The sequence below is a fragment of the Tupaia chinensis genome, unplaced genomic scaffold (genome assembly GCF_000334495.1).
Source record: "Tupaia chinensis unplaced genomic scaffold, TupChi_1.0 Scaffold138235_1, whole genome shotgun sequence".
In the NCBI taxonomy this organism is placed as follows: domain Eukaryota; kingdom Metazoa; phylum Chordata; class Mammalia; order Scandentia; family Tupaiidae; genus Tupaia; species Tupaia belangeri.
In genome coordinates, this window is record NW_006198133.1 from 2097105 (window position 1) to 2122813 (window position 25709).

Below are 25709 nucleotides of genomic sequence, written 5' to 3' on the forward strand. Positions count from 1 at the left end.
CCACCTCCTGGTCCTGTCCAATTGATTTGTCTCTTCAGGTTTTTCCTGGAGGGTTGGAAAATGGCTGCAGGAGCTCCAGCATCAGCACTTACACAATACTGTGAATATCAAATGCCACCAAATGAGGGCAAAATGCCCTATGAAGTCGACAGAAAGAGCATGTGCCCCCAGTAAGCTCTGCTACATTCTCCTCCCGACCCCTAGGATCCTATAGGATCAATGGCCTGTTCAGGCCCAGCAGGGATCTGAACCCCAGGCCCTCCCACATGGCTCCAGTACCCTGCAGTGGCGTCCTGTCATCTGTGCTTCTGTGGCTGGCCCTGCCTCTTTTCTAAGAGGGAAAGGGGATCCTTCCCAGAAACCCTGCTAACTTCCCATAGGTAGGTCACTAGCCAGAACTGTCAAGAGTTATTTAGAAATGTTTGACAAAATGAGAGAGACTTTACATCTTGAAAAATGTGCCAGGCCAGTGCTTTGGTGAGCAGGTGAATTCTCTGGGTATCTTGTTAAAATGCAGCTATTGATTTGATAGACCTGGGGTGGCTTAGGCGTCTGCATTGTAACGAGTTTCCGGGTAACGCCAATGTGTCCGGTCTGGGGACACACTTGCTACTTCAGGTAGCAAGTCTACCAACATGTGACCATAATTTCTATTTTTAGTTGTACTTTTTAGTAGTATCTTATACATTCCACGTGCTCCAGACTAGCGCTCTAAGATAGTAGCCACACTGCTAAGTGATTAAACTAAGATAGTTTCTTAGCTGCACCACCCACGTTTCATATGTTCGAGAGCCACGTGTGGCTTAGTGACCAGCTCATTGGACAAAACATACATAAAAATCAACTCCATGAGCAAAGGAAGTCTTACAGGACAGCACCGCTACTGAGAAGCCACTCTAGTTCTTTAGGTTTTGCTGTCAGCATGTATGTAACAGGAGGGCACGCGTATCTGCTAATCAAATTCGTCTTTTAAGAATTATCTTGAGTCTACTTCTTCTATAGAACCTTAGTCCATTATTCACTTTTTATTACCAACGGGCATGAACACTAGCCAGAAAGATACATAGAAAGCATTCCCTCAAAGGGATGTAGCCGTGCTGCGATACTTTTCCTCCATTCCATCAGGATTTTGAGGAACCACACTCAGTGCATTTTTCAAACTGCTGGAGCTGGAATTCACTGTGGTCGGCCCTGTGGGCTCCAGCTCCCATAACCACTGTGCAGGGCCGGCCCATTAGTTTACCCACTAAGATCAAATCCTAAAACATGAAACTTTGGGGGACTAACCGTCACTGAAACCGTAAGAGAACCTTTCCAGAAATCAAACTAGGTGTGCTTTTATTGCTTCCTTAAAATCTGCAATCTGTATTTGGTCCTCTGAAATGTATTTCTGCTGTACTTTGCCCGCCTCGCACCCGACTCCCGTTTCTCTGGTTGGAGAACCCCACTGACTGTGGGTCTTCACTCATTTGCCCATGTGATTCGGTTGCACCTAACTCTACACTTGTGGCTACAGTCACATACGCATATGCGCCAGCTGAGAGCCAGCGGCAGCAATCCCAGGACATTTGCTGAAAAAGAACTAAAGGAAGTGTCTTTCCACTGGGGCCTCTCAGCCCTCTGGATACAAACCTGGATCTGCTGGTAGCCATCTTGCCAAAAAAACTGGCAGGCCTCGCCTGAGAATGAGAACCACTGAGAAGTCCCAAAGGGCAGCAGCTATAGCCGCACCTGAGTGCTTCTCATCTACCCTGGAATGTCGGTTGCTGGGGATTGCTTCCTACTTTGCTTAAATTGGTTTGTATTGAAGGAGTCTGGTCTATTCACTGTCACCTCTCAAGGCACTTGTGTTTTGCTTTGATATGTGACGTGGTCCTTGCTAATTCTCTTTACTCCACTTTGATCTAACCTTCCAAGCCTTCAAAACCACAATCCCCCAGTTGGTTTCTTACTGGATGTCCGTAGGAGGCATTGTGAACATACACCCACCTGTCCTTTACCACTTTTTTTGGGGGAGAGGTTTTTGCTATAGGGCGTGTGCGCTTGCCAGAAAGAGAGAGAGACAGAGATAGAAAGCGAGAAATCACCCCCCAGGAGAGATGGCCATTCTGCAATCCCTTCTCCTCCATTCTCCTCTCAGGACCTTGGGCATGCATGCACATGCGCCCGGCATGAGTTTAAGTCACTGGGTCTGGGACTTGAACCATGGTTGACTACATGGGAGTTCAGCGACATAACCATTATGCCAACTGCTGGTCCCTTCTTTACTTTTTTTTTTTGAGAGATTTTCGCTATAGGGTGTGTGCGCTCGCCAGACAGACAGAGAGGGACATAGAGACAGAAAGTGAGAAATCACCCCCCAGGGGGTATGGTCATGCCGTAATCCCTTCTCCTCCATTCTCCTCTTGGGATCTTGGGCACGCACGGCCTCCGGGTCCGTGACACGAACCGCGGTCGACTATGTGGGAGTCCAGACATAGTCAGTATGCCAACTGGTTCCCCCTTCTTTACCACTTTTTTTTTTTTTGGAGAGCTTTTTGGTATAGGGCACGTGCGCTCGCCAGACAGAGAGAGACAGAGAGATAGAAAGCGAGAAATCACTCCCCAGGGGGGATGGCCATGCTGCAATCCCTTCTCCTCCATTCTCCTCTCAGGATCTTGGGCACACACGCACGCACATGTGCCCGGCGTGAGTTTTAAGCCACCGGGTCTGGGACACGAACCGCGGTCGACTATGTGGGAGTCCAATGACATAGCCATTATGCTAACTGCTGGCCCCCCCCTTCTTTACCACTTTTAACATTCAAAAGTTTACATGTTGATAATTAACATTTTATGAAGTCGAATACTTAATTTTATGATCTGAATGAAATCTGTTTTTATTCACTTTCTGGATCTGTACACTCTGTGTATACATGTCGATGAACTTCTTTACTATTAGTCACCCCAAACAGTCCATGCTTCGCAGCTGCCAGGTTATTTACGCACTGATCCAGGAGTGCCTGCAGGGCAGTTCTCTTCCCCTTTGCCCACCTCCCAGATCACTACTAAGGCTGTGCTCCGCTCCAGGCCAGCAGGCTGAGCATGCCACAGATCCCCTTTCAATCTGCCTTTCCTTCTGCATCAACTCACATGGGGCTTCTCAGCTTTAAGTCTGGACTCTCCTCACCTCTGCCCTGTTTATATATGGGATCTGACGGCAACCTGTCAGCCTCCCAATCGGTCAGAAGGCCCCAACATTGCAGCTACTGGGAAGGTTCTTGGACTCCAATGGCAAAGATGCTCCCAAACTCAGCTGTGAGTCTCCCTCCCACCACCTACCACTGGCTCTGTGAGGCTACCGGTTCTAACCAGAACTGGGATAAAGAAACATCCGTTCATGGAGAAACAAAGAACAGACCCTCACGACTCCACCCTACCCTTGTTTTTTATTTTTTTATTTTTTTATTTTGTGTGTGTGTGTGTATGTGTGTAAACATATATGTTTTAGAGAGAGATATTTTTGGTATAGGGCAGGCATGTGCACTTGCCAGAGAGACAGAGAGACAGAAAGCGAGAAATGGGATAGCCATACCACAATCCTATCTCCTCTATTCTCCTCTCAGGATTCTGGGCATGCATGAACAGGTGCCCAGTGTGAGTTTAAGTTGCTGGGTCCAAGACTTGAACTGTGGTCATCTACATGGGAGTCCAGTGACGTAACCATTATGCTGATCGCTGGTCTCCCCCTTTTGTTGTATTTTAATACAGCTCTGTACAAACTAAGATGAAGAAGTACTCGGGAGAACTATACACATGATAAGATTATCTTTTATTAGAGATCTTATATTACATATTCCCAAAAAGATATAAAATCTTCCAAGAGAAAATATCAAAACCTGTTGATTCCAAGGTGAACAAACTGATCAAAATAAAAGCAAACATTTTCTTCCAGACAAAGGAATGTGAAAACATTTCAGCAGAATACAACAAAGACATGGGAGATAATTACAATGTTTTTACAACACATTTTACAGCATTTTATTTTAATCAGTATTTGGAGAAAACAAGGATGCTGAATTCTTGAACACTGCAGTTATAACCCCAAACTAAAATTTCAAAGAAATGAAAAACAAGAGAGCGTGTGATAGTAATGAAGCACTTGGTCAATTAAACATCTGTGATAATAAAGTCATAAAACCTAACCAAATATGCCACAGCGATCACAACGGAAGTGTACGGTTTGAGTGTCAGAGACACAAAATGATTTACTCAGTTCTTGACCACAACCCAAAGCAAAAGCATCCTCTCTTCATTTCCCTGATGGTTTATTCTAAAAATAACTGAAGAAGCAGAAAATTGCTGGTTAAAGAGAATTTCTGCTTTACCTGTGAACAGCTGGTGGCAACACACACTAAAACCCCGACTGACATGGGACGCAACCATCTCTAACACCCAGAAGTGGCAAAGCCACTGTTATTGCATCATGATTTTTAAAATTTCATTTGATCAGAATTTCCAGAATGATTAAGCACATCTACTTAACCACAGAACACAGTGAACTCCCCGAGGAAGGTTTTATATTTAAGATGCAATGAAAACACTGATCTTATTCCTGGGATTTGCTTCTGGCAATCTTAACATCTGTAGATGTTCACACAAAGGAAGTCTGTCTTTCTTTTATTAGTTGTTTATTCCCAAAATATGAGGAAGGAAACTTACAGTACATGTTTATTGCATGAAAATATCCTCCTGTAATATCGTTATCAACACTGGTATTGTTTCCTTCATTATTAAAGGCAAAGGAGTTTATGAATTTAACTTAGCGATAATCTTAGGAGCTGCATCTTGAGTGAAAATTCACATGATCACCGGACTACATGATGAAACAGAAATTAGGCTTTAATTTCTCTACAGAGATGTGGGAATCACAAGAGGTAAATGGAAGCTGAAAGTCAGATAATAGTAAGTCTAGGAACTCAGAATTTTCAAAACTGTACACACTAAAAGAATCCTTTTCAAACTGAAAGGGAATGTTCTGAACACTGCTGATGTTGCTGTTTTTTAACGTGAAGGAATAATGAGCCCACAGAAGTTTTATTAAGAGTATTGTAATGGCACACGGGCTTAGAACTTCATTTTGAGGTTAGCATATACAAACGTCTGGAACTGACTAAACCAACACTGTTCTTTACGAAGATACGTCAGAACGGGCTGCATCTAAGTGGGTTTCACACGGTCGATTTTAAAGCATTTTCTCTTCAATATGGTTAACCCCTGTGCAATGCGAATGGTATCGGGACTGTGCATGTTACAAAATCTTTGCTTCAAGTTGCAGTTTTCTTGGCAGCATATTGGAATTCACGATATTTCTCTTCCTTGTTTTGTTTTCTGACATCTCAGTACATTCAAATAGTCAAAATGTTTAGAGTAACATCACCACAGACTTAATGAAACAGATCAGAATGTGGCCAGCATTGTCAGGCAACAGTTACACAATTCATGTGTCATAGAAAGAACCCACTGGCCCCCACTCCCCCACCCCCACCCCCAACAGTAATATGGACACCAAAAGATTTCACAAGACTTATAAAAAAATAAGGCACATTTATTTTGATATGGTAATTTTAAAATAGAAAACCCCATCTCAGAACACCTGTATTCAAATGAGCTGTGTAAAAAGACACCTTGCGGTACCTAAAATAGGTTTATGGTACCCATGGAATTGCTTCTTCTGTTTTCGTGACAATGGAATAAATTGCACCTATCCCACACTGTCAAGTAATGAAGATATGCCTCTTTTTCTACTGCTGAATGACTCCGATTCAGATTTCTGGAATACTTACAAAGAGTGGGAAGAAAGGGGTCCGAAGGGTCATTAGAAAATCAACTAAGTTTCTCATAAGGGTGGGTGGATTGCACTTTTCCACATATTTCAACACACAACACTTTTCTAACTTGTAGGAATGACTGCAACCATTTTGGCCATTAGCTATTATTACCCACCAGTGTTCTTATTCCATTGAGATCAAGTGGGTACTTTTGTAAAACTAATGAAGGACCTGCAACACAAATCCACTTACGAACTCTTCACAACCCCCAACACAGACAGAATGAGTTAGCATTTAACCTGAGATACAATCGGTTGAGAGGTTGTCTTTAAACAATTCTTCACTTGTTGCATCGATTCGTACTGGTGGTGGTAGCTCACGGGAGGAACTCAAAAAGAAATTAAAAAAAAAAAAAAAAGAAACCTGGTTGAAAGCATGGCTTTTTTTTTTTTTTTTTTTTTCTCTTTTGGTTTAAAAAAAAAAAAAAAAAAATCACAGATTTCGTGTTCTCACAGTAGCCAGAAGCTAAAATAATGTGCTTCTTTATTGCACGTCAAACCAAGAAAGGTATCAAAGCCAATGCTTCCCAATCCACATGTGAAAGTCAGGTCCACCTCAATCGGATGCGGAAGGTGCTGATCTCCATGGGACTCAAGCTGATCTCACTTACGTTTTGGGCGTCCGGGGGTGAATGCATCAAAGACAGTGACGAAGGTGTGAGACTTTCAACAGTAAACTTGTTAAACAGTTTCTGTACCAATATCTAAAAAGAAAATGATATACAATTTGCATGCTTAGGTCAACGTTGCAGAAAGATTAGTCGTGCATCTATTATAAATTCAGTGGAAACCAGTATAAGAAAGTAAAACAGTAAGTTGCGACTCCTTTTCAGGAAAAGTAAGGGGATTAAATATGTGTGCACATGCGTGGACACACAGACGGGGGAAGTTCTGGGACGTGGTAATGGGCATAGGCAGCTTGTGCTGTAATCCCTGAGAATTTTCTCATGCACAGGGGGGTACTTTTTAAGTGAGAAAGGACACCCGCTGGCCAGAGAGTTTTAAAACCATCCTTAACCTCCTCTAGTCAATACTTAGGAAGGTGGTCCTGGGCCACTTCCTCTTGTTCCAACAGAGTTGAGTGACAGGCACAGGCTCGTTGACGGAGAGCGGGCTGTGCTGCCACCTCTGAGTCCCTCACGTGGGCAGGTCACTGACAAGTACTCCCCTTGCCCTCCCCGGCTGTACTAATGTGTCTCTCCGGGTAACAGAGACCCCTCAACACTTGATGCCTTCACGGTAGGGCGCTCACAATTGAGTCTACTCAGATCACTAACCACAGGGAGAGGGCAACTATAATGAAAAAACAGCAAAGACATCAGTGCTTCCTTGGTGCCGACTCCACGCAGGGGGGGATGAAAGAAATGTAGATTTAGGGTTCCTGCCAGATTTCTTCTTTTCTTTTCTGACCCTAGAAATGTGCCAATTTACAGGGTTGGAAGTGAATTGTTAAAGTCTGGTCTTCAGTATCTATGGGGCTTTGGAGGAGAGTAGAGCTGAGCTGCTCGGAGGGGCAGACTTGCCGGGCCGTAGAGCCAGCTCACTGATTTCTCCATTAGGGCAGGAGACAGAAGGTTTGTTTCTTCCAGGACAGGCTTGACAGACTGTCAGAAAGACCAACTTGAAGGAAGACAAAACTAGGTAGCCAGAGAGCAGTGTTCAGATGGAGGACTTTTCTGGCCTGCTGGGAGCTGACTCTGACAAAGCTGGATTGGTCAGAAGACTGCACTTCCACTGACTTCCAGAATCAGACTAGAGCTAAGCACACTGCCTCTTGAGCCGTGGCCGACTGGCCCACCGACCACACTCCTCCTCTCGCTCCCCCAGATCACCTCGTACCATAGGCCTTGTCTTGGCCTTCATGGCACTCGGCCTACCATGGCTGACGTGAATGGTTTATAAGCGTGTGCAGCCTGGAGGAGGAGGAGAAAGCGGGGGTAGTGGAGAGAAGGTCCTCTGTAAGTTGGAAAGGAAATGACAAGAGCACGGCCCTCAAACATGTGCAGGTTCTAGCTCCACACCTGAGACCACGGCGAGACGGAGGGCTGAGGAAGCGCTTTATGACAGCAAGATTCCAGCGACCTTGCAGGCGGAGGGAACGAAGCAGCGAAGAAGCAATGAATCACTACCTGTCAGAACTGTTGGCAGCAAGTGAGGACTTCAAAGCACAGGAACTCGATACACAAAAAGGACCGTTCAGCTTACCTTTCCCTGAGTAGTAGAACAGAGCAGCCCGGTGTCTCTGCTAGAGAACTGGCAGTCAAAGCCTTTTCTGTGGAGGATGAAGGCTGCCTCATCGGAATACCCGCTGCCCACCTGCAAGAGAGCAGAATGTGACACATGGCAGAAACCTCCGAGGAGGCATTACCAGTACTGCGTATTTTTTTTTTTTTTGGAGAGTTTTTTGCTATAGGGCACATGTGCTTGCCAGACAGACAGAGACAGAGACAGAAAGCTAGAAATCACCCCCGAGGGGGGATGGCCACACCGCAATCCCTTCTCCTCCATTCTCCTCTCGGGATCTTGGGCACGCACACACACACGTGCCCGGCGTGAGTTTAGCCCCCAGGTCCAGGACTCGAACTGCGGTTGACTACATGGGAGTCCAACGACATAGCCATTACGCTAACTGCTGGTCGCAGTACTGCATATTCTGCAATCTGGTGGCTGGCTCCCAAGTCACAGTCCCTCAGCAGTGAAGTTGGCCACTCCAGTCCCCTCAGGGTCCCTGTTTACGGTAGCAGCTGGCAGATAGCGCCTGTCTGCCAGCTGTCATCGTCCCCACCCCAAGCGCCTGAGCCCAACGGGATGAGGGTGTAAGGTTCCGGAACACGCAACCTCAAAGTGTGGTTTTCCCCACAGTCCCTGAGAACCGGGGCTCCTTTAGTGTAAGTACTATATGTTGTTTGTTCAAAGTTTCTTCAAATAAAGCACGGCATGATCATTTTTCTTTTAACATGTTCATCATTTAAATAAACTGTACCTGAATTTAGTCCTCATCTGGCCACTGAGTGACATAACATCTACCTTAAAATTAAAATGTGCTTCTCTCTTGACTACTAATTTTTGTTAACAGTATTAAAAGTCTTAGTCCTGGGAGCAGCTGATGGTGTAATGGTTATGTCGCTGGACTCCCATGTAGTCAACTGCAGTTCGAGTCTCAGACCTGGTGGTTTAAAACTCACACGGGGTGCATGTGCGTGCGTGCCCAAGATCTTAGAAGAAAATGGAGGAGAAAAGATTGCAGCATGGCCATCCCCCTGGGTAAGGGTGATTTTGTGCTTTCTGTCTGTCTCCAGTGAGGGCACCAGCTATATAGCAAAAAATCTCTCTCTAGAAGAAAAAAAAGTCTCAATCCTTAATGTACTGTTTCATTATTTTTATACAAGAGATACTGGGAACCAGCAGTTGGCGTAACGGCTATATCGCTGGACTCCCAAGTAGTCAACCGAGGTTCACATCCCAGACCCGGTGGCTTAAACTCATGCCAGGCGCGTGTGCGTGCGTGCCCAAGATCCTGAGAGGAGAATGGAGGAGAAGGGATTGCGGCGTGGCCATCCCCCCTGGGGGGTGATTTCTCGCTTTCTGTCTCTATGTCTCTCTTTGTCTGGCGAGCACACGCACCCTATAGTGAAAAAAAAAAAAAAGAGATACTAAATTGAATTAGTTAGGCTTATGAACTACAGGGGATATTTACTACCTTGATGTACTTAAATTCATGACAGGAGCTATTTTTCCCAGGTGGCCAAAAAGAAAATAACACACATAATAGTCAAGTTCAGGGATAAATATCCACTTTCTTGCAGTAAAATTTCTTCTAGCCATTTAAATGACAATGTCATGACGGTTCAGGTCTTTGAATATTACAATGAACTTCATAAATATTATGTTTCCTAAAGTGGGAAGATGTTTATGACAACAAGCAAAATGAATGAAAAATCCTCAGAAAAATTAATAAATGTATAGTTACACCAAGGAGAGGGATGTGTTTTTGGTACGGATACAGTGATAGATAAAAATGATCCACTTGTCTCCCTTCTCTGGCCACACGTCTGACTAGGCCGAAGCTCTGGGTCATTCTCACCAGGAAATATGATTTTTTTAATGCGCTACAGAGATACCCTTTCTGAAGAGCTGCCAGCTTCTCTGCCACTGATTTGATTTTAATGTGTCCGAACAGTTTACAGCTGTCCTCCCCTTAGCGTCTTGGCTGAAGTCACTGATGTTAGGGCTTTTCACACTGGTATTCTGCAAGGGTACTGCTAAGATTTTGTTTGAAGGGAGAAAATAAAGCCATATAAGGAATTCCGAGTCATCACAGGACCACATAGTACACACGGCAAGTTCAAATCGATACAAGATTCCTAATGCTATTTCACCCAAAATACAAAGCATACGAAAATCCTTCATTTTAAGATCACCAGAATAACAGAGAACTCTAGCATGTACCAACTGTGAACATTTGGAATAGTCATTGATTCATCCCACGTAGGAGTTTCCTTGTCTGTAAAATGGAGCTAATGTCTCTGTTTCTCCAAAGAGTCACCATGGGGACTGATGTGTTGAAAATGCAGGCTGAATGTCCTTTATCTAAAATGCTTGGGTCAGACGTGCTTTAGATTTCAGACTTTCAAATACTTGCCGATACACAATGACAAATCTTGGGGATGGGGCCTAAGTCTAAATACGAATTAATGTATGTTTTCTATACATCTTGCAAGCGCATACCGTATTTTGGTATCCCTGCAGCATTTTGACTAACTTGTCACACGAGATCAAGTGTGAATTTTCCACTTGTGGCAGCATGTTGGTGCTCAAAGAGCTTAAGATTTTGGAACATTTTGGATTTTGGATGTTTGGGTGAGGGATGCTCAACCTGTCCTCTGCAAGGTACCCTCCTGTAGCACTGGAAGGCAGAACAGGCGCGTGCAGACGCTCTACAGATGGGAGGTTCAGAGTCTGGGGGTCGTCAAGACTGCCTGAGATCTGGATTCTCGCCCTTCTGACCTCAGCCACACCAGGGGTTCTTTTTCCATAAAATGGAGATGAAATGAAAAAAAAAAAAAAAAAAAAACCAAAACAGCATAACAAGAACTCAGTCTGGTATCTAGCACATACGAAGCCCTGACTATGGTAACTATCTTTACTATCAATGTTATCACGAAATAAGTATTAGTCATGATTGGTGAAATAGAAATGAAAGAATACTCATTTAGGGCTGGCAGGTGGCATGGTAGTTAAGGGCACTGGACTCCCACATGGCCAACCACGGTTCAAGTCCCAGACCTGGCAGTTTGCTTTCTCACTTCTTCTGTTTCTCTCTCTTCCTCTCTGGCCATATTAAAAAATAATAATAATAATAAGTAAAATAAATAAAAGTTAAAAAAAATCTAAAAAAATACTCATTTAACTTTATCTTTTAGAGAGAGATTTTTGCTATAGGGTGCATGAGCTTGCTAGAGAGACAGAGAGACAGAAAGCGAGAAATGACCATGCCTTGATCCCTTCTCCTCCTTTCTTCTCTTGGGATTCTGGGCATGCACGCACATGCAGCCAGCATGAGTTTCAAGCCTCCAGGTCTGGGACTCAACTGCAGTTAACCACGTGGGAGTCCAGTGATGTAACCATTACACCATCTGCTAGTTCCATCATTTAAGTTTTTATTCATACATTTCCTTTATGTACATTATAATTTGTAGCTAAATAATCAGGGAACCCCCAAATTATACATCTATAGTATATAAAAATCATAACAAGGTGCTTATTTGGATTTACAGATTAGATGGACTCTTCGTCAGACTTTTAAAAGCACTTGCCATTATTACCCTAAAGCCTTTGACCATTTGAACTGATCAAATCACCCTATAAGCCATCCGATAGTAGGGGATTGTTAAAATTCTTGCAACACTTTTGTTTCAGGAATAATAATTTCCTAAGGCCTTTAGTAACTAAAGAGGTCGAAAAAAGTGGGAAGGAAAATGCTGCTGAAACTCTCTTTTTGCATCCTACGAGAGATTTAAAACATCGGTACGAAAGTAGAGATAGGATCATAAAAATTGTTTTTTACCAATAGACATTATACTTTCTCTAAAAACGAAAATTAATCACTTTTAAGAGGACTAACTGAAATAGCAATCATCTTGTCCAAGTTTTAAAAAGTCAAATATTCATGAGCCTATCAGTTTCAAGCAAAAATACCTGAGGCAAAGCAGCAGTTTTTCAGTTTCAAAGTCTGTCTCAACATTTTATTTCCAAGAAAACAGTTTTTCAAAGTAGGGAAACTGTGAACTTAACTTGAATATGCATCGGGAAAACAGAGCCCTTCGTGCCGTTGTACTGTATGGTCGGGAGAGTAATCAAGTGTGAGAGAAGGGCTCTTACGCTCACTACCGTGCAGGAAATGCGCACTCCAGGAGAGAGGCATGGGGTGGGAAGAAAACCCCGCGTCTGAGATGGCGCCAAAGTGTGCTAGGGGAGTGTGTCTTTTTTTTTTAAAGAGTGATTTTTGCTATAGGGTGTGTGCACTCCCCAGAGAGACAGAGAAACTCAGAGAGATGAAAGTGAAAAATCATGCCCCGGGGGGATGGCCATGCCGCAATCCCTTCTCCTCTATTCTCCTCTTGGGATTTTGGGCATGCACGCACATGTGCCCTGCATGAGTTTCAAGCTGCTAGGTCTGGGTCTCGAACTGCGGTTGATAATATGGGAGTCCAGCAATGTAATCACCATGCCACCTGGTGGCCCGAAGGTGTCTTTGTCAAGCACAGGGGAATCACTGTGGGGATGCAGCCCTGAACCAAGGTGGAGACTCAAAAGCCACATGGTGCGAGTCCGCTGCAAAAATTAACTTCGGGGTGAAACCCAACAGTCAGGGTGTGCTGGGTCTGTGAGCTTTCCCAGCATGTCCGTGGAGACGGAGGAAGATGGTTTGGCTGGCAGATAGAAGCCACCAGGTACAGTGGGGCTTAGAGAAAGCCAGACAGAGCAGGGTGTGGTTCCACTGGGGCCCTGTTCCGCGACTTGAGTTATGGCGTCCCCTGTGAAGTCTGTGCACGAGGCCAGCACCTGGGCGCCTGTGTGTGCAGGGTCTCAGCAGAATGCTTTCGTCGACTGACTCATCTCATCCCAACTTTCAAAACACATGAGTTCGTATACCAGTTCTCTGTGCCTTATTTTTTTAGTTTTAAATTTTTTTATGAGAGAGGCAGAGACCATGCACCCCCAATAGGGTCCTGACACCTCAATTCCCCGCCAGCTTCAGCCTTCCCAGCTCAGGAGCACATGCGTGCCTGGCACGCAGGGAAGTCTCGGTCCCCAACTACAACCTCCCCGTGTGGTTCCACCTGGTAGGGCTCAGTGGCCTGTGCAGCTCCTGGCATTAGACTTTGTGTGTTTTTTGGGTTTTGTGTGTGTAGCTGGGTGCGTGTGTAGACACGGGACGGGGGTGGGGAAGGGAGGGAGGGAGAGGGAGAAAGCCCTCAATGTGGATGGTCACACCCACAACCCCTCCGCCATTTGTCCCTCGTGTCGCGGTTTGGGGCTCACATGCATACATGTCCAGCATGTTCTTTCAAGCCACTGGGGACAACCTGACTCTAAGTCTGTGCTTTTAACGGCTTCTTTCTCTGGCCTTTGGTCTAGCCAGAAGTAGTGCTCATAGAAACCCAGCCAGGAGGAGAAAGGCAAGGGTTAGTTTCCATGTAATAACACAAAACAGTATAGACTAAAGATGCCCTCTGATTCAAGGCTGCAAAGGGGGCTCTTTGATCCATGGCTCTGCAGAGTTAAAACCATGACTTACCAAATGTATATCAACTCAGAAAGCCAGAGGGGGAGAAATCACCATCCACCACCTACCCCTTCATTCCATTTCAAACAGAATTTAAGGCCATGATGAAAATTCTGTGCACATGTGACAGTCTCTCCCAAGGAAAGGAACAGGCAGATACTCCTCCAGGCAAGTGGCCGAGAATCTAAAACAGAAGAGTTGTGCTACTCCCCTGTCACACGAAAAGAAACCCTCGACTTGCTCGTTAGTGATGCGAGGGTCAGAAATTAGGCGACTCTGGAAGTCGGAGTAAACCCTACGTGCACTCGCAGTTCTTCTGGGGGGGACAGAGGTCGTCCCTTTAACCAGATTCTCCGAGGGTGACGTGACCTTGCCCTTCCCTTCCACAGAACTCAGGAGCAGGCAGGTTACAGCGGGAGGCAGCCCCTATCTGCTCAGCTTCTTTGAGAAAGCCTAACAACACTCCGCTCTCGTGCATCCTGATGGCCAGGAATGTAAGGAAATTGCAAACTCCTTCAAAGTCTGAGGCAGGAAACAATCAGTTGAAATTCATTTTTCAGGGCACTCATTAAAGAGTCCAATAATAACTATTCTGTTTTGATCAAGATAAAATGACAGAGAAAAAAGGAAGGTGAATGGTTGCTCTTAGATCTATACAACAAAGGAAATGTCTCCCCCCACAATTTTCACCTTTCCAGAAAGTAGGGAGATCAATAAAACACCAATCAATTCTTACAAGGAAAACAAGACTCAAATAAAAACGTTAAGCCACCTTTCATGAGCGAAGGAGGAGTGGTGTAAACAAGTGGGGGGAGGATAACCTCTCAAGGAGTCGCGCTGAAGTGGGAGTGATCAGTTCACTGTTTGCAAGAGTTAACCGCCAATCAAAATCGATCCCACAGAGAATACGGAATTGAATGTGATTCCTATCTATCTATACATATATAAAAATAGAATGCAAAATAATTGGATGTGGTATGTAAATACACATAAAATAATTAAATGTGATATATAAATATGTAAAATATGTAAATTCATAAATTAAATATACATATAAATGTAAAAAGTCCAAACAAGTTTCTAAGTGGTTTGAAAACACAAGAGTTGAACGCTAATTGCACTTTTCAAACCATCAGGGGAGACTGGCTCCATGAAGCCCAGCAGAATGGCTTCCGCAGGCTCCTCCTCATCCTGCTCTTCCAGGCTGAAGCGCCAGCCCTCAGAACTCAGACTCGTCATCTGTCCCCCCACGGGATTCTCCCAGCATCCCTTCCCCGAAGACTCCCCTCTCCCTAAATCACTGCCCTTTCCTGATGACACGGCTCTCCCAGTTAGTGTGCTTGAGTGGTGGTCCTGTGCCAGTTTTCACACTTCAGGGAAGCTACCAGGTGATGGCGCGAGCTCGTGGGCGCACAAGGAACAGTGATCCAGAGAAGAGAGCTGGAGGCCTGAGCCTACAGGACGAGGAGGCTCCCGGGTAAATTCCCAGACAGTGGTGGGTACAGATCAGGCCGGGCTGCACAGCATGCTGGGAGGCAGGGTATGGAGGGACCTTCTTCCCCTCCTCAACTGATCACAAAATATGACATGTAATCACTTTTCAGAAACAGGGGAAGGAGAAAAGCAAGCTATTGCCAGTCTGAACACACACTTAGCTACTGCAATGGAATAATTCTGGACGAACTGGACATTTTTTTTTTCAAGCTGGACTTTTAGGAACAGACTAATAACTAAAATGTCAAAGCTCACCCCGAGGTACAGCATCTAGATCCAGAAAACCAGGACGTGAGCCTGATCCTGCCACTCACTGCTGGTTAGTTCTATTTTAATCATTTCTTCCTTATCACTTACTTTCCTGGTATAGGATACTACGTGGCAATTTCTGGCTTCGTAAGGAGAGTTTTAAAAAATTAACAATTCCCAGGCCTGCCTTCCCAGACCTACAGAAGTAGGAGCTCAGAGTCAGAGAATGTGTGAAAGTCTCTATTGGTGGAGTCTCCCTGGGGTGGTCCAGAGACCATGAATCGGAGGATCTGAGGACTGGTAGCAGGAACCACCAAACCCCCGTGTGGCTGTCACATCTTCAGCCTCCTCACCTCCCACCCCCTGCGACCTCATTGCCTTTTTCCCTCGGAGGATGCAGGAAGACCAAGTAAGGATTGGAACTGAGGAATCTTCAGCTAGCAGCCTGGGGGGGAGACAGGCTGGAATGGAGGGGGTCAGGCAGGAAGAGACATGCCCTCAGCATGCCAAGGTGGTCCTCAGGCACACTTCGTTTAGGAAAACGCCTACTCTGAGGCAGGCTGCTGCAGGCCTCCGGCCTTGCTGGGAACCCGCTCTCGGTGCTGACATGACTTCAAGGAGGAAATGCAGGTGCGATCTTCAAAAGAACCACCATTACCGCATGCTGGAAGCTGCCAGCACACAGGATCGAGGACACAACCTCACACGGCCAACACTAGCTTCCGGGCTGATTCATTACATCATTTCTTGTCTTTCTTTTTCATGGGATTACAGTGGACAACCTTTAATTGATAGTTTTCTTGGTCAATACCTTGCTTCCTATCACCAAAGGTTAGGGGCCAGGCAGCAATTTTTTAAAGTGGTTTGCAACAGACAAATCAACCCCCCGTGGCCACTGGTGAGCTTTTAAACAGCCGTCACATTATGTGCCAAGAGTCAAAGAGTAACTTAGGAACCGGCACCAGCTGATATTAAAGTGCAAAGCAGCCCCCAGCACTCAGTTCCGATGAGTCACCAGCATGGTGTATACCAACAGCACTAATGTTTCAGGCTTCACCCCTCTGGGTCAGTCTCTTCTCTTTACCAAACCCCAGTTCCGGCCTGGGCTGGCAGCTACGGGAGCACGCCAGGACCGTGTGTTTACAGAGCACTTCTGTTCACGCGGGGCTGCTTCTCACCACAGACCTGATGCACCTGTCTGCCCTTCGCCCCCCTTCACAGTGGGGCCTGGGTGAGCCGCCATGCCATCCGTGGGTGTGAAGGTGACTCGCCCATCCAAAGGGGAGAAGAGCAATGGGAAGTCGGGCAGATGTGGGGAACGGAGGCCGGAGTCACCAGGGAGTGCTTAGACCTGTGACAGGAAGGCAGCTCATGGCAGCAAGAGTGCGGGGAGTGAGTCTCTGCCGAAAAGAGGTGCCATGGGAACAAGGGCAGGCCTTAGGCCGCACAGGGGAGTCCTGTACTCCCTCACCAGTCAGTCTGAGTGGCTTCCAGAAAACAACCGCATTTCCAACGCTACGTGGGAGGAGGTTAAGAGAAGTGGCCACTGCCCTCCCCAGAACCCCCTGCATTCCCCGGGCCGCCGAAGTTCTCGACCAGCTGGACCAGGAGTGGAATCTGAGCCCAGAGTCTCCGATGCTCTCTACTCTACTGTTTGGTTCCCTTTTAGCCCGTGAAATAAGGACACTACCCCTGAAGGAGTCCACCCAGCCCTATTCTGTTAGTTCCCATGAGCCGAAATAGAACCAAAAAAAGACCAGAGCAGAGGAATAGTCACACGATTCACTCAAGTCACGATGTCCTTAGGACACGCTGGCACTGTTCCAGACATGGACAGAGCCAGAGTCCAAGAAAGCCCCACTCACATGGAGCCGACACTGTCCACTCCTCTTCAGGGTCGTGATGCTTCTCTCTAGCTCGGTCTGGGTCATTCCACCCAGAAACCCCGTTGATCTATGTCCTTCAGAGTTTCACTGCATTATCTCCATCCCTGCAGTGCCCCCTCCACCCTCCCTAATCAGGCACGCAGCGCCTTCTTCAATCTGCCCTCCCTCCTCCCGTTTTCCTCTCCATAACACTTCTCACAGCCTACAGATGATATTTTTCTAGTATTTCTTCCTCTTATGTTTCTCCTCCCACTAGAATCTAAGCTTGAGAAGGGTAGGGGCTTTTGGAGATTTTGTTATCCCAGCGCCCATAGCAGTAACGCGTATGTCGAAGGCATGAGAAAAGTCCCGCGAGGTCGCTCACGTGATCAAATAGCCTTCCAACACAGAGCAATACGCATTCAGGCCGCAAGCATTCGCATGTATTCTGTTACCAGCCATATGCAAGCCCTGCTTGGCCAGCTATGCATTCTTTTTTTTTTTTTTTGGGGAGAGATTTTCACTGTAGGGCGCGTGCGCTCGCCAGACAGACAGAGAGGGACATAGAGACAGAAAGCGAGAAATCACCCCCCAGGGGGGATGGTCATGCCACAATCCCTTCTCCTCCATTCTCCTCTCGGGATCTTGGGCACGCACGCACACGCGCCCGGCGTGAGTTTTAAGCCACCGGGTCCGGGACACGAACCGCGGTCGACTACGTGGGAGTCCAGCGACATAGCCATTACGCTAACTGCTGGTTCCCGCTATGCGTTCTTTACCGTAACATTGCATTTGTAAATCCCCAAATGTCCAAATCGTAGGTATTTATCCTCAGTGTACTTAGATTGCTGTTGCCCTCTTTTCTTCTATAGAACGTCTCTCTCCTCCACACTGTCTTTAACATAAGCACTCCCTTCTTCCCATGCACAGGTCCTTTACGATGAGGTATCTCCCCGAGAACCGATAACCACCCCAGCTGCAAGTGTGTCAATTCACGGTAGGAACCAGCTCCACATAAGGCTGACGTCCAATATCTAGTTTTTATTCTTTGCCAATGCTGTGTCTTTGGATTTAAAAATGGGCATATATGTAAACTAAACGAATTCAGTCTCACCGACTTAAATTTCACACCTAATACAACTCGCTCGTGCTTGCTTTTCAATATTTCTCTTAAAATGTTGGCTTCTCAATACCAAGGTTTGAGTTATGATTATTTTCAAAAGCATGATATAAAAAAACAAAGCCTCCGTTTAATGAAATAACTTTCCATTTCTCTAACTGTCGAGAGACACAGGCCAACGAGGGAAAATAAATGGAAAACATCAGTCGGGCAATCTTAAGGCCAGTCCTTCCCCATCCCACCCATCATGTGACCTCAGGCCAGCACTGACTTCCCTCTCTGTAAAAGATGAAGATGCTTCACGATCTGCTCTCCACACGGAACTTCTCCGAGAGTCAGAGGCAGAAAGGCTCTGAACTACACAGCAATAGTCCAGTGAGAGGCGGGATGATTTCAGCTAAAGATGAAGCCCTCCTCAGGACACCACGAAATCTACGGCATTTTCTTCTTCTCCGTATCCCCTTAAACCAAGTATACTAAAAGAAGTAATTTTTTCAGATATATTCTGGGACATACCTTTGACTCTATCGTCCTCAGATTAACCAGATGCATGTCACAAGGCAAAGATGATAGTAACGGAGAGAATTCGCCCAGAAGCTCCAGGGTGGGTAAGGAGAACTTCTCTGTCATTGGGAAGACGGGATGATTTAAGAAGGATGAAGCTGTATGGCTAAGGAGGGAAGGGTAACTGACAGCATGTTTTTCTTCTTCCTGTCCAAAAGAAACCAAAAATACCTAAGTGTCATACTTACAGTTCTCATCGTACCAACTGGACGACGTCACAGGTTTACGTGTAAAAACATGAGTACCTTGATTTCATTATAGTTTACAAGTGAACAGTTTTAGCAAATATACAGTGAACTTGATATACTATCAAGTTCGGTTGTCAACAACACACAAAAAAGGAAGAGTGTCCACCTAACTTGTATATGTAAAATAGCGCTTCTGTTGACTTAACATTAAAAATACTGAAAAGATTTCCCAGAAACATTTTACCCCCCTCCCTCTCCTGTTTTTTTTTTTTTTTAATTGCCAGAGGATCTTCCCTCTCCTGTGTTTTTTTTTTTTTTAATTGCCAGAGGGTCCATGTACTCACTAGAGAAAAAGAAGAGGGAGAAAGCACGCCACCAGGGGGCGTGGTCACACAACACATTCTCCTCCATTTCTCCACCCTGTTGGGATTCGGGGTCTGTACCCACACATCCCCGGATGTTTTTTATGCAAGCTTCAGTCAACCATGTAGGATCTGGCTCCTTAACCCCTAGACCATGGGGCCTAATATTTTTCTTGGGAAACATTCAACCGAACATAAATTTCTCAAGGCAGAAGGCTTGGGGCGTTCCTATATTTTACATCATCAAATCTCCCTTCTCTCACATTGTAACAACATTCTTAGGGTTTCATTTACCCACTGATAAGGCCATAAAAGCATGCACTGACCCAAAGCTATATTCCATAGATGTTACCAAATGATAGGAATGAAACGTTACCTAATGGTAGGATTAAGAGAAAAAAGGAACTCTCAAAATAAATTTGATTCTAAAATAGAAATAGTATAGGCAGCATTATCTTGATCATCTGTTTTCTTTAAACTTGGCAAATCATTGCCAATGCTATCTTACTCCAAAAACAGGAACTATTATAGATGTGACTGGGTAATTATCACACATTTATACAGTACACGACTACTCAATATAATTTAAAAATACTTTTTAGTCTTTGCTACAATGTGTACTTGTCAGGCAACATTTCTATATGTTCAAACATCAAGTAATTCACCAGGGTTGAGGATACACGTGTAGCAGATGACAGACACACTTATTAATTCATGACTAAGTAGACCCTTAACCAATACTGCCTAAGGAGTGAAAACAGACACAAGGAAAAACTGAGAAGAGAAAATAACTTATGTATAAAGATCTTTTGATCACTGCCTACATTTGAAGCAAATTTAATTTTGTATCTTATTTATTTATTTTGAGAGACTTTTGCTATAGGGTACATGTGCTCACTGGAGAGACAGAGAGAGATGGAGAGAAAGAAAGCAAGAAATCATCCTTGGGGGTGGGGGAGTGGCACTCCACAATCCCTTCTCCTTTCTTCTCTCGGGATTTTGGGCATGCATGCATATGCACCCAGTGTGAGTTTCAAGCTGCCAGGTCCAGGACGTGAACCGTGGTTGGCTCCAGGGGAGTCCAGCGTCTTAACCACCATGCCACCTGCTGGCCCCTGTATCTTATTTTTTTTTTTTAATGACTATTTTACTGGTATCTTTGACTTTGTATCCTTTTGGTCAAATAATAGGTTAGGCTACTTACTTACGTGAAAGGACAGGATTTATAGAGGTATGGAGCTTAAAATTCCGAAGGTCAGATGAGCACTGGACAGAAAGGTGCTGGGGAAGAATGGGTGGCACATGGCAGCTAACAGATGCCGTTACAGTTCAGACCACGGAGAGAAGCAGACGGAAAGGCAGCCGTGCGAGATTAAGATACTGACAAAAAATAATAGGTCTGAAAAAGCTGTAAGAGAATGTATCCACTCCACATTCTTTTTTAAAGGAAAGATTAAATAAAGCACATAAAATAATAATCTCCAACAATGCTGAAATTGAAGGCAGCCTGTGGAATAACATGAATAGAGAGGGAGCACTTTCAACAAGACACTTTACATGTACTCCAAGATCAAAGGCTTCATAATCTAGGTCAGGATTGCTGACAAAATCATTTCTGAGTGACAAAAGATAAAAGATTCTAACCGAGAGAAAGCACCTGCCTTTTCAGATCTGGCAGGCAGTTAGTCCATTCCAGGTCAAGAAGCATTTAGAAAGCTCCCTGGCTCTGTTCTGTTATCCTCTTGCAAGAATTCCTGGCCACTTGGATGAGAACACAGGGCACTTCTGGACTAATCACCTACACCCTGGACTCAATGACATGTGCATACATGTACTGACCTTCCAAACCAGGCCAGTTCTCCTGACCCTTGCAACTTCCCAATCTACAGAATCAGAATTGCTCGAGGTGGGGCTGGAAATGGAAAATTAAAAAAAAAAAAAAAGAAAGAAAGAAGAGAAAAAAGAAAGCAAGCCTCTGTCCAGGTGACTCTCGGAGGCAGCTGCATTTGTTGGTCTGTGAACCTGGGCTGGCAAAGACCTCCCCAACCTGCTGGAGAAAACGGAACTCAAAAGTACAAGTCTAAGCCTGACCCTTTAACTATTTTTAGGTTAAAGACATAAGATTCAGACCCTTAGGGGCTTTGATGAAAGTCTTGTAAAAGGAAGCAAGGTTGTGGACGTGAGTCCTTCAAGAATTAGAGAACTGTGCAGTTGATGGTCTTTATGAGATGAGAAAGAGAACTTCACAGAAGAGCTGAGATTCAGTGCCGTAGGAGCACCAGGATCAAACACCCCTGGCTGGAGCCTGGCCCAGCCCAGGGGGGCCAAGCTTCACCCTGGGTTCCATATTTCATGCATTTTCTTATACTTACAGCAACAAGATCAACACGATCAACTGCGGGGCTGTAATATTTTGATTAGGCTCCTAGAAAGGTTACCTTTTAACTATAAGTCGCATGATAAACCCAAAGTTTATAAAACAGTTCACTATAGGACATTTTATGTATTTGCTTAAGCTGTAAATGGATTCCCTAGGCTTGTAGTAATGAACTTACCACCATACACACGCTCTGCTTCCTCGCTGGTTGGAAGGCACAGACTGGTTAATTCTAGCTTTCTCTCTGCAGCCTACCTGATATTAGAGTTCCCCATGTGTTCTGATCCAAATCAAGTTGAAATCTTCCTCACTGGGTCCTGGCCCTCATCCCATGAGTCAGAATGTCTTGTCAGGCCCTTTGGTGGCCTTTATTAATGTCACTTGAGTTATCAGATCCTTTACCATCAAAGGCTTCTACGTCATCTACATCAAACTTGTAAGATTATGATAAAATAGTAAGGGATCATGTTTTAAGCCATCTTTGTTTACTCAGTTTGATCTGATTCATAACAGGAACTTAATAAATGTTTGTTGAAATAAATCTATGAACTAAAGAAGCAAATGCTATAATGAACAAGAGAGGAATACTACCGAAGAAAGAGTAGCGTGAAAAGGCACTGATAGGCCAGCAGGTGGCATGGTAGTTCAAGCACTAGACTCTCACATGACTGAGTGCAGTTGAAGACCCAGACCCAGTAGCTTGAAAATCAGGCCAGGCGCATGTGGATGCATCCCCAAAATCCCAAGGGGAGAATGAAGGAGAAGGGACTGTGGTGTGACCATCTCCCCTGAGGGTGCGGGCGGTGACTTCTCACTTCTCCTCTCTCTGTCTCTCCTGTATGTATACGTGCCCTATAACAAAAACCTAAAGAAAACAAACAAACAAACAAACAAAACCCCCAAAAACCAAAAACTCAGAGCAGGAAAAAAAAATGGATGTAAATATATTAGATATGTTAACTGATAAGATTTAGAGCTAAAAATCATACAGCCCAGAGCTGGTGGTTTGTGGGCCAAATTTGCCAATAAACGTGTTTTAGTAGCTTTGCATATGTAAGGTGATAAACCACCTTAAAATAACAAAAACAAACAAGAAAGCAAATTAAAAACAATTATATCGAGAAAACCACCAAAAAAAACCCCACGCATTTTTGGATATTTAACCCCTCCCCCCAGGAAAATGGAAATTCAAGTGTCACAGGGCTGGAACATGCATCTGCAAACAGAGCTGGTGCTGAGCTGTGCTTCCCAGTGCAGTGCATCCTGAGTTCACCACACCCCTCCTGGGCACCGAGCTGCACATCTACCATTAAACCTGGCTCACCTCGTTCATGCCACCACTTCCCTGATCTCTACAGGGTTTACATTTTAAATCTGATTTCTCACTTTTTCTCTTTTTATCTAAAGAACTGATATCCAGAAGGAAGAGGTCAAATTCCACTTGAGCACTGCCATAGCTTCCAATTCTTCTCAAAGCAAAAGAGACAAGTCCCCTTTCCACCTTTGCTGGCCCTCAAGGACTGTCAGCATGGAAGGTGGTCACCCTCGCACGGCCACCGTCCTCCACGGGTGTCTGTGTCTCTCCCCAAGACGGTCCCTGCAAGTCCTGTTCTCACTGACGTCCTGCAGAGGACGTGGGGCACAGGAGCCACTTCTGTGTACTCAGCCCAGGTCATTGCCATGAGGCTCTGGCAGGTGCATGGCATGCTGTAAAACCCTCCTCTACACAGGGAGCATCTTCCCACTTTGAACCATCAATATTTTAGACATCAGAACAGGAGTTGAATTAAAAACACTTTCTAGAAAATTTAAGTTACATGGTATATACCATTTCTGAATCAAATGTCTTTTTAATCAATTTCACTAGGCATTAAAATATATTTTCTTTTCTCTAGTTCATTTTTTATTTAAAAGAAAGTATTGACTCAAGTGCGCTAGAATCTATAGTTGAGTAAAAGAAAAATTTAACTAACATGGGATTATAGAAACACTGGATCAAATTTAAATCAATTACTATCCAAGGAGTTTTGGATGGGAATAAACAACAAGTAATTTAGCTTCTAGGAGCAAGCTTTATAGATCTGGCATGAATATTTGTATTGCCACAGTTAGCAGAAGTTTTGCAGATAGTGTCAACGTAGGGAGAAACATACAAGCCAGACGCGTCTTTCAAGAGGAGGAAGTCTGTCGCTGCCAAGGGAAGATGACGATTTTTCTACGCAGCTTTAGGCCGTCAAACTAAGCTATCTTGTCAGTAACTGATTTATCAAGAGTCCCAAGAACTGGTAAAAATCCTGACATCCAAAGTGGATTAATCTTTTCCTAAAAGTTTCGAATATGGGAGAATGCCTTGTTTAAAGGAGTTGCTGCCATTTCATTCTGTCAACTAGTATTTCCTTTGTAGGACGTCCACTTCAGTCACGGGGGTCCAGGGGACACGTGAACATGAAGCAGACAAGTCCCTGGAATCAAGCAGGGAGGACAGAACACACGTACGGTGACATGGTGATAAGCAGAAACTGTGGTCACTACGGGGCAGGCTGTGCCTAACAGATCGCCTGTCCAGGAGTCCGTGTATCCTCCTCAGACTACGTAACTGGTGCCTTCGCTGCACAAACACGCCGAACAAGAACAAGAGAGAAGGCTTCCACTGTTGAAGCTGATGGTGCCAAGGAGAAGACAAGACCCTGAAGCACAACTACCAGACACACCAGGCGAGCTGCATGGTCCAGAGGGCCGAGGAGAGAGGGACCACACCTGACGAAGCAGAGGAAGTGAGCTCTGAGCTGAACCGTTACTAAAGGTCCCCTGGGCAGAGGATGAAAGAGGTGCACAGAGGTCCTGTGGGGGAGAGGGCGTGGAGGTGCAGGAAGGTCTCCTGGGGCAGACGGTGTGGGAGGTGCCCAGAGGTCTCCTAAGGGGAGAGGGCGTGGGAGGTGCTTGGGACTGAACAAAAACCAGAGAGCCTAGAGCAGAGGTGGGGAGAGGCAGTGAGCTGCTAAGGAGCAGGCAGAGCCCAAACCACGAGGAGCTCTGGGCGATGATAAGAATTTCGCCTTTTATGCTGACAGCAAGGAGAAGACATAAGAGGAAAAAAGCAGAGGACCAGGAACTAGCAGATGCATAATGGTTATATCACTTGGACTCCCACGTAGTTGAGTGTGGTTCGAATCCCAGACCTGGTGGCTTAAAACTCACTCCAGGTGTGTATGCGTGCATGCCCAAAATCCTGAGAAGAGAATGGAGAAGGGACTGTGGCATGGCCATCCCCCCTTGGGGGTGGTGTCTTGCTCTCTGACTCTCTGTATGTCTCTGGTGAGCAAAACTCTCTAAAAAAGCCCTCTGCCCCCTGGGTTAAGAGTGGATAAGGCAGGAAGGGGACAGCAGGCAGATGTGCATGGCCCAGATCCGGGAACTGCTGCCGTGAGCTGAGACTGGGGCGGGAGAACGCAAGTCTGCAGGTGTGACAGCTGGGCAGTGACAGCGTGCTGCCTCCCGCGTGAGCACAGGCCGGGAGAGATGCGCCCACCAGGCTGAGTCCTGGGACGGGCCTGAGAGGCGACACTGGAAATGACCAGCCAGGCCAGGGAGAAGACCTCGAGCGGCTTTGGACAGAGTGAGCTTGAGGTGCTCTTAGAAACAGAGGGCAATACCGAGGAGCGAGTGGACAGTGGGTGTGGAGGTCGGAGGCGAGACGAACCGGGGACGCCTACCGTGAGTTCTTTCTACTGAGAGGTGAGAACTGCAACCACGGGAGCAGGAGAGCTCAACGAGAGACAGCCCGTGAGGGAGATGAGGAGGAGGCCAGGGGCGAGCCTCCAGAGCTGATGAG

At 45.5% G+C, this 25709-nt stretch overlaps 1 protein-coding gene across 1 annotated transcript in view; it reads right to left on the reverse strand.

Annotated features, from left to right (window-relative positions):
• Window positions 1–3792: 3792 nt before the first annotated feature.
• Window positions 3793–25709, reverse strand: part of MAN2A1 (mannosidase alpha class 2A member 1) — a 192439-nt gene continuing 170522 nt past the window's right edge. The window contains exons 20-22 of the mRNA XM_006161112.3: window positions 18903–19097; window positions 8075–8185; window positions 3793–6573 (exon numbers count right to left, since the gene is read on the reverse strand). Coding sequence (XP_006161174.1) covers window positions 6415–6573; window positions 8075–8185; window positions 18903–19097 — 465 coding nt within the window. The 3' untranslated portion in view covers window positions 3793–6414. The remainder of the gene's footprint in view (window positions 6574–8074; window positions 8186–18902; window positions 19098–25709) is intronic.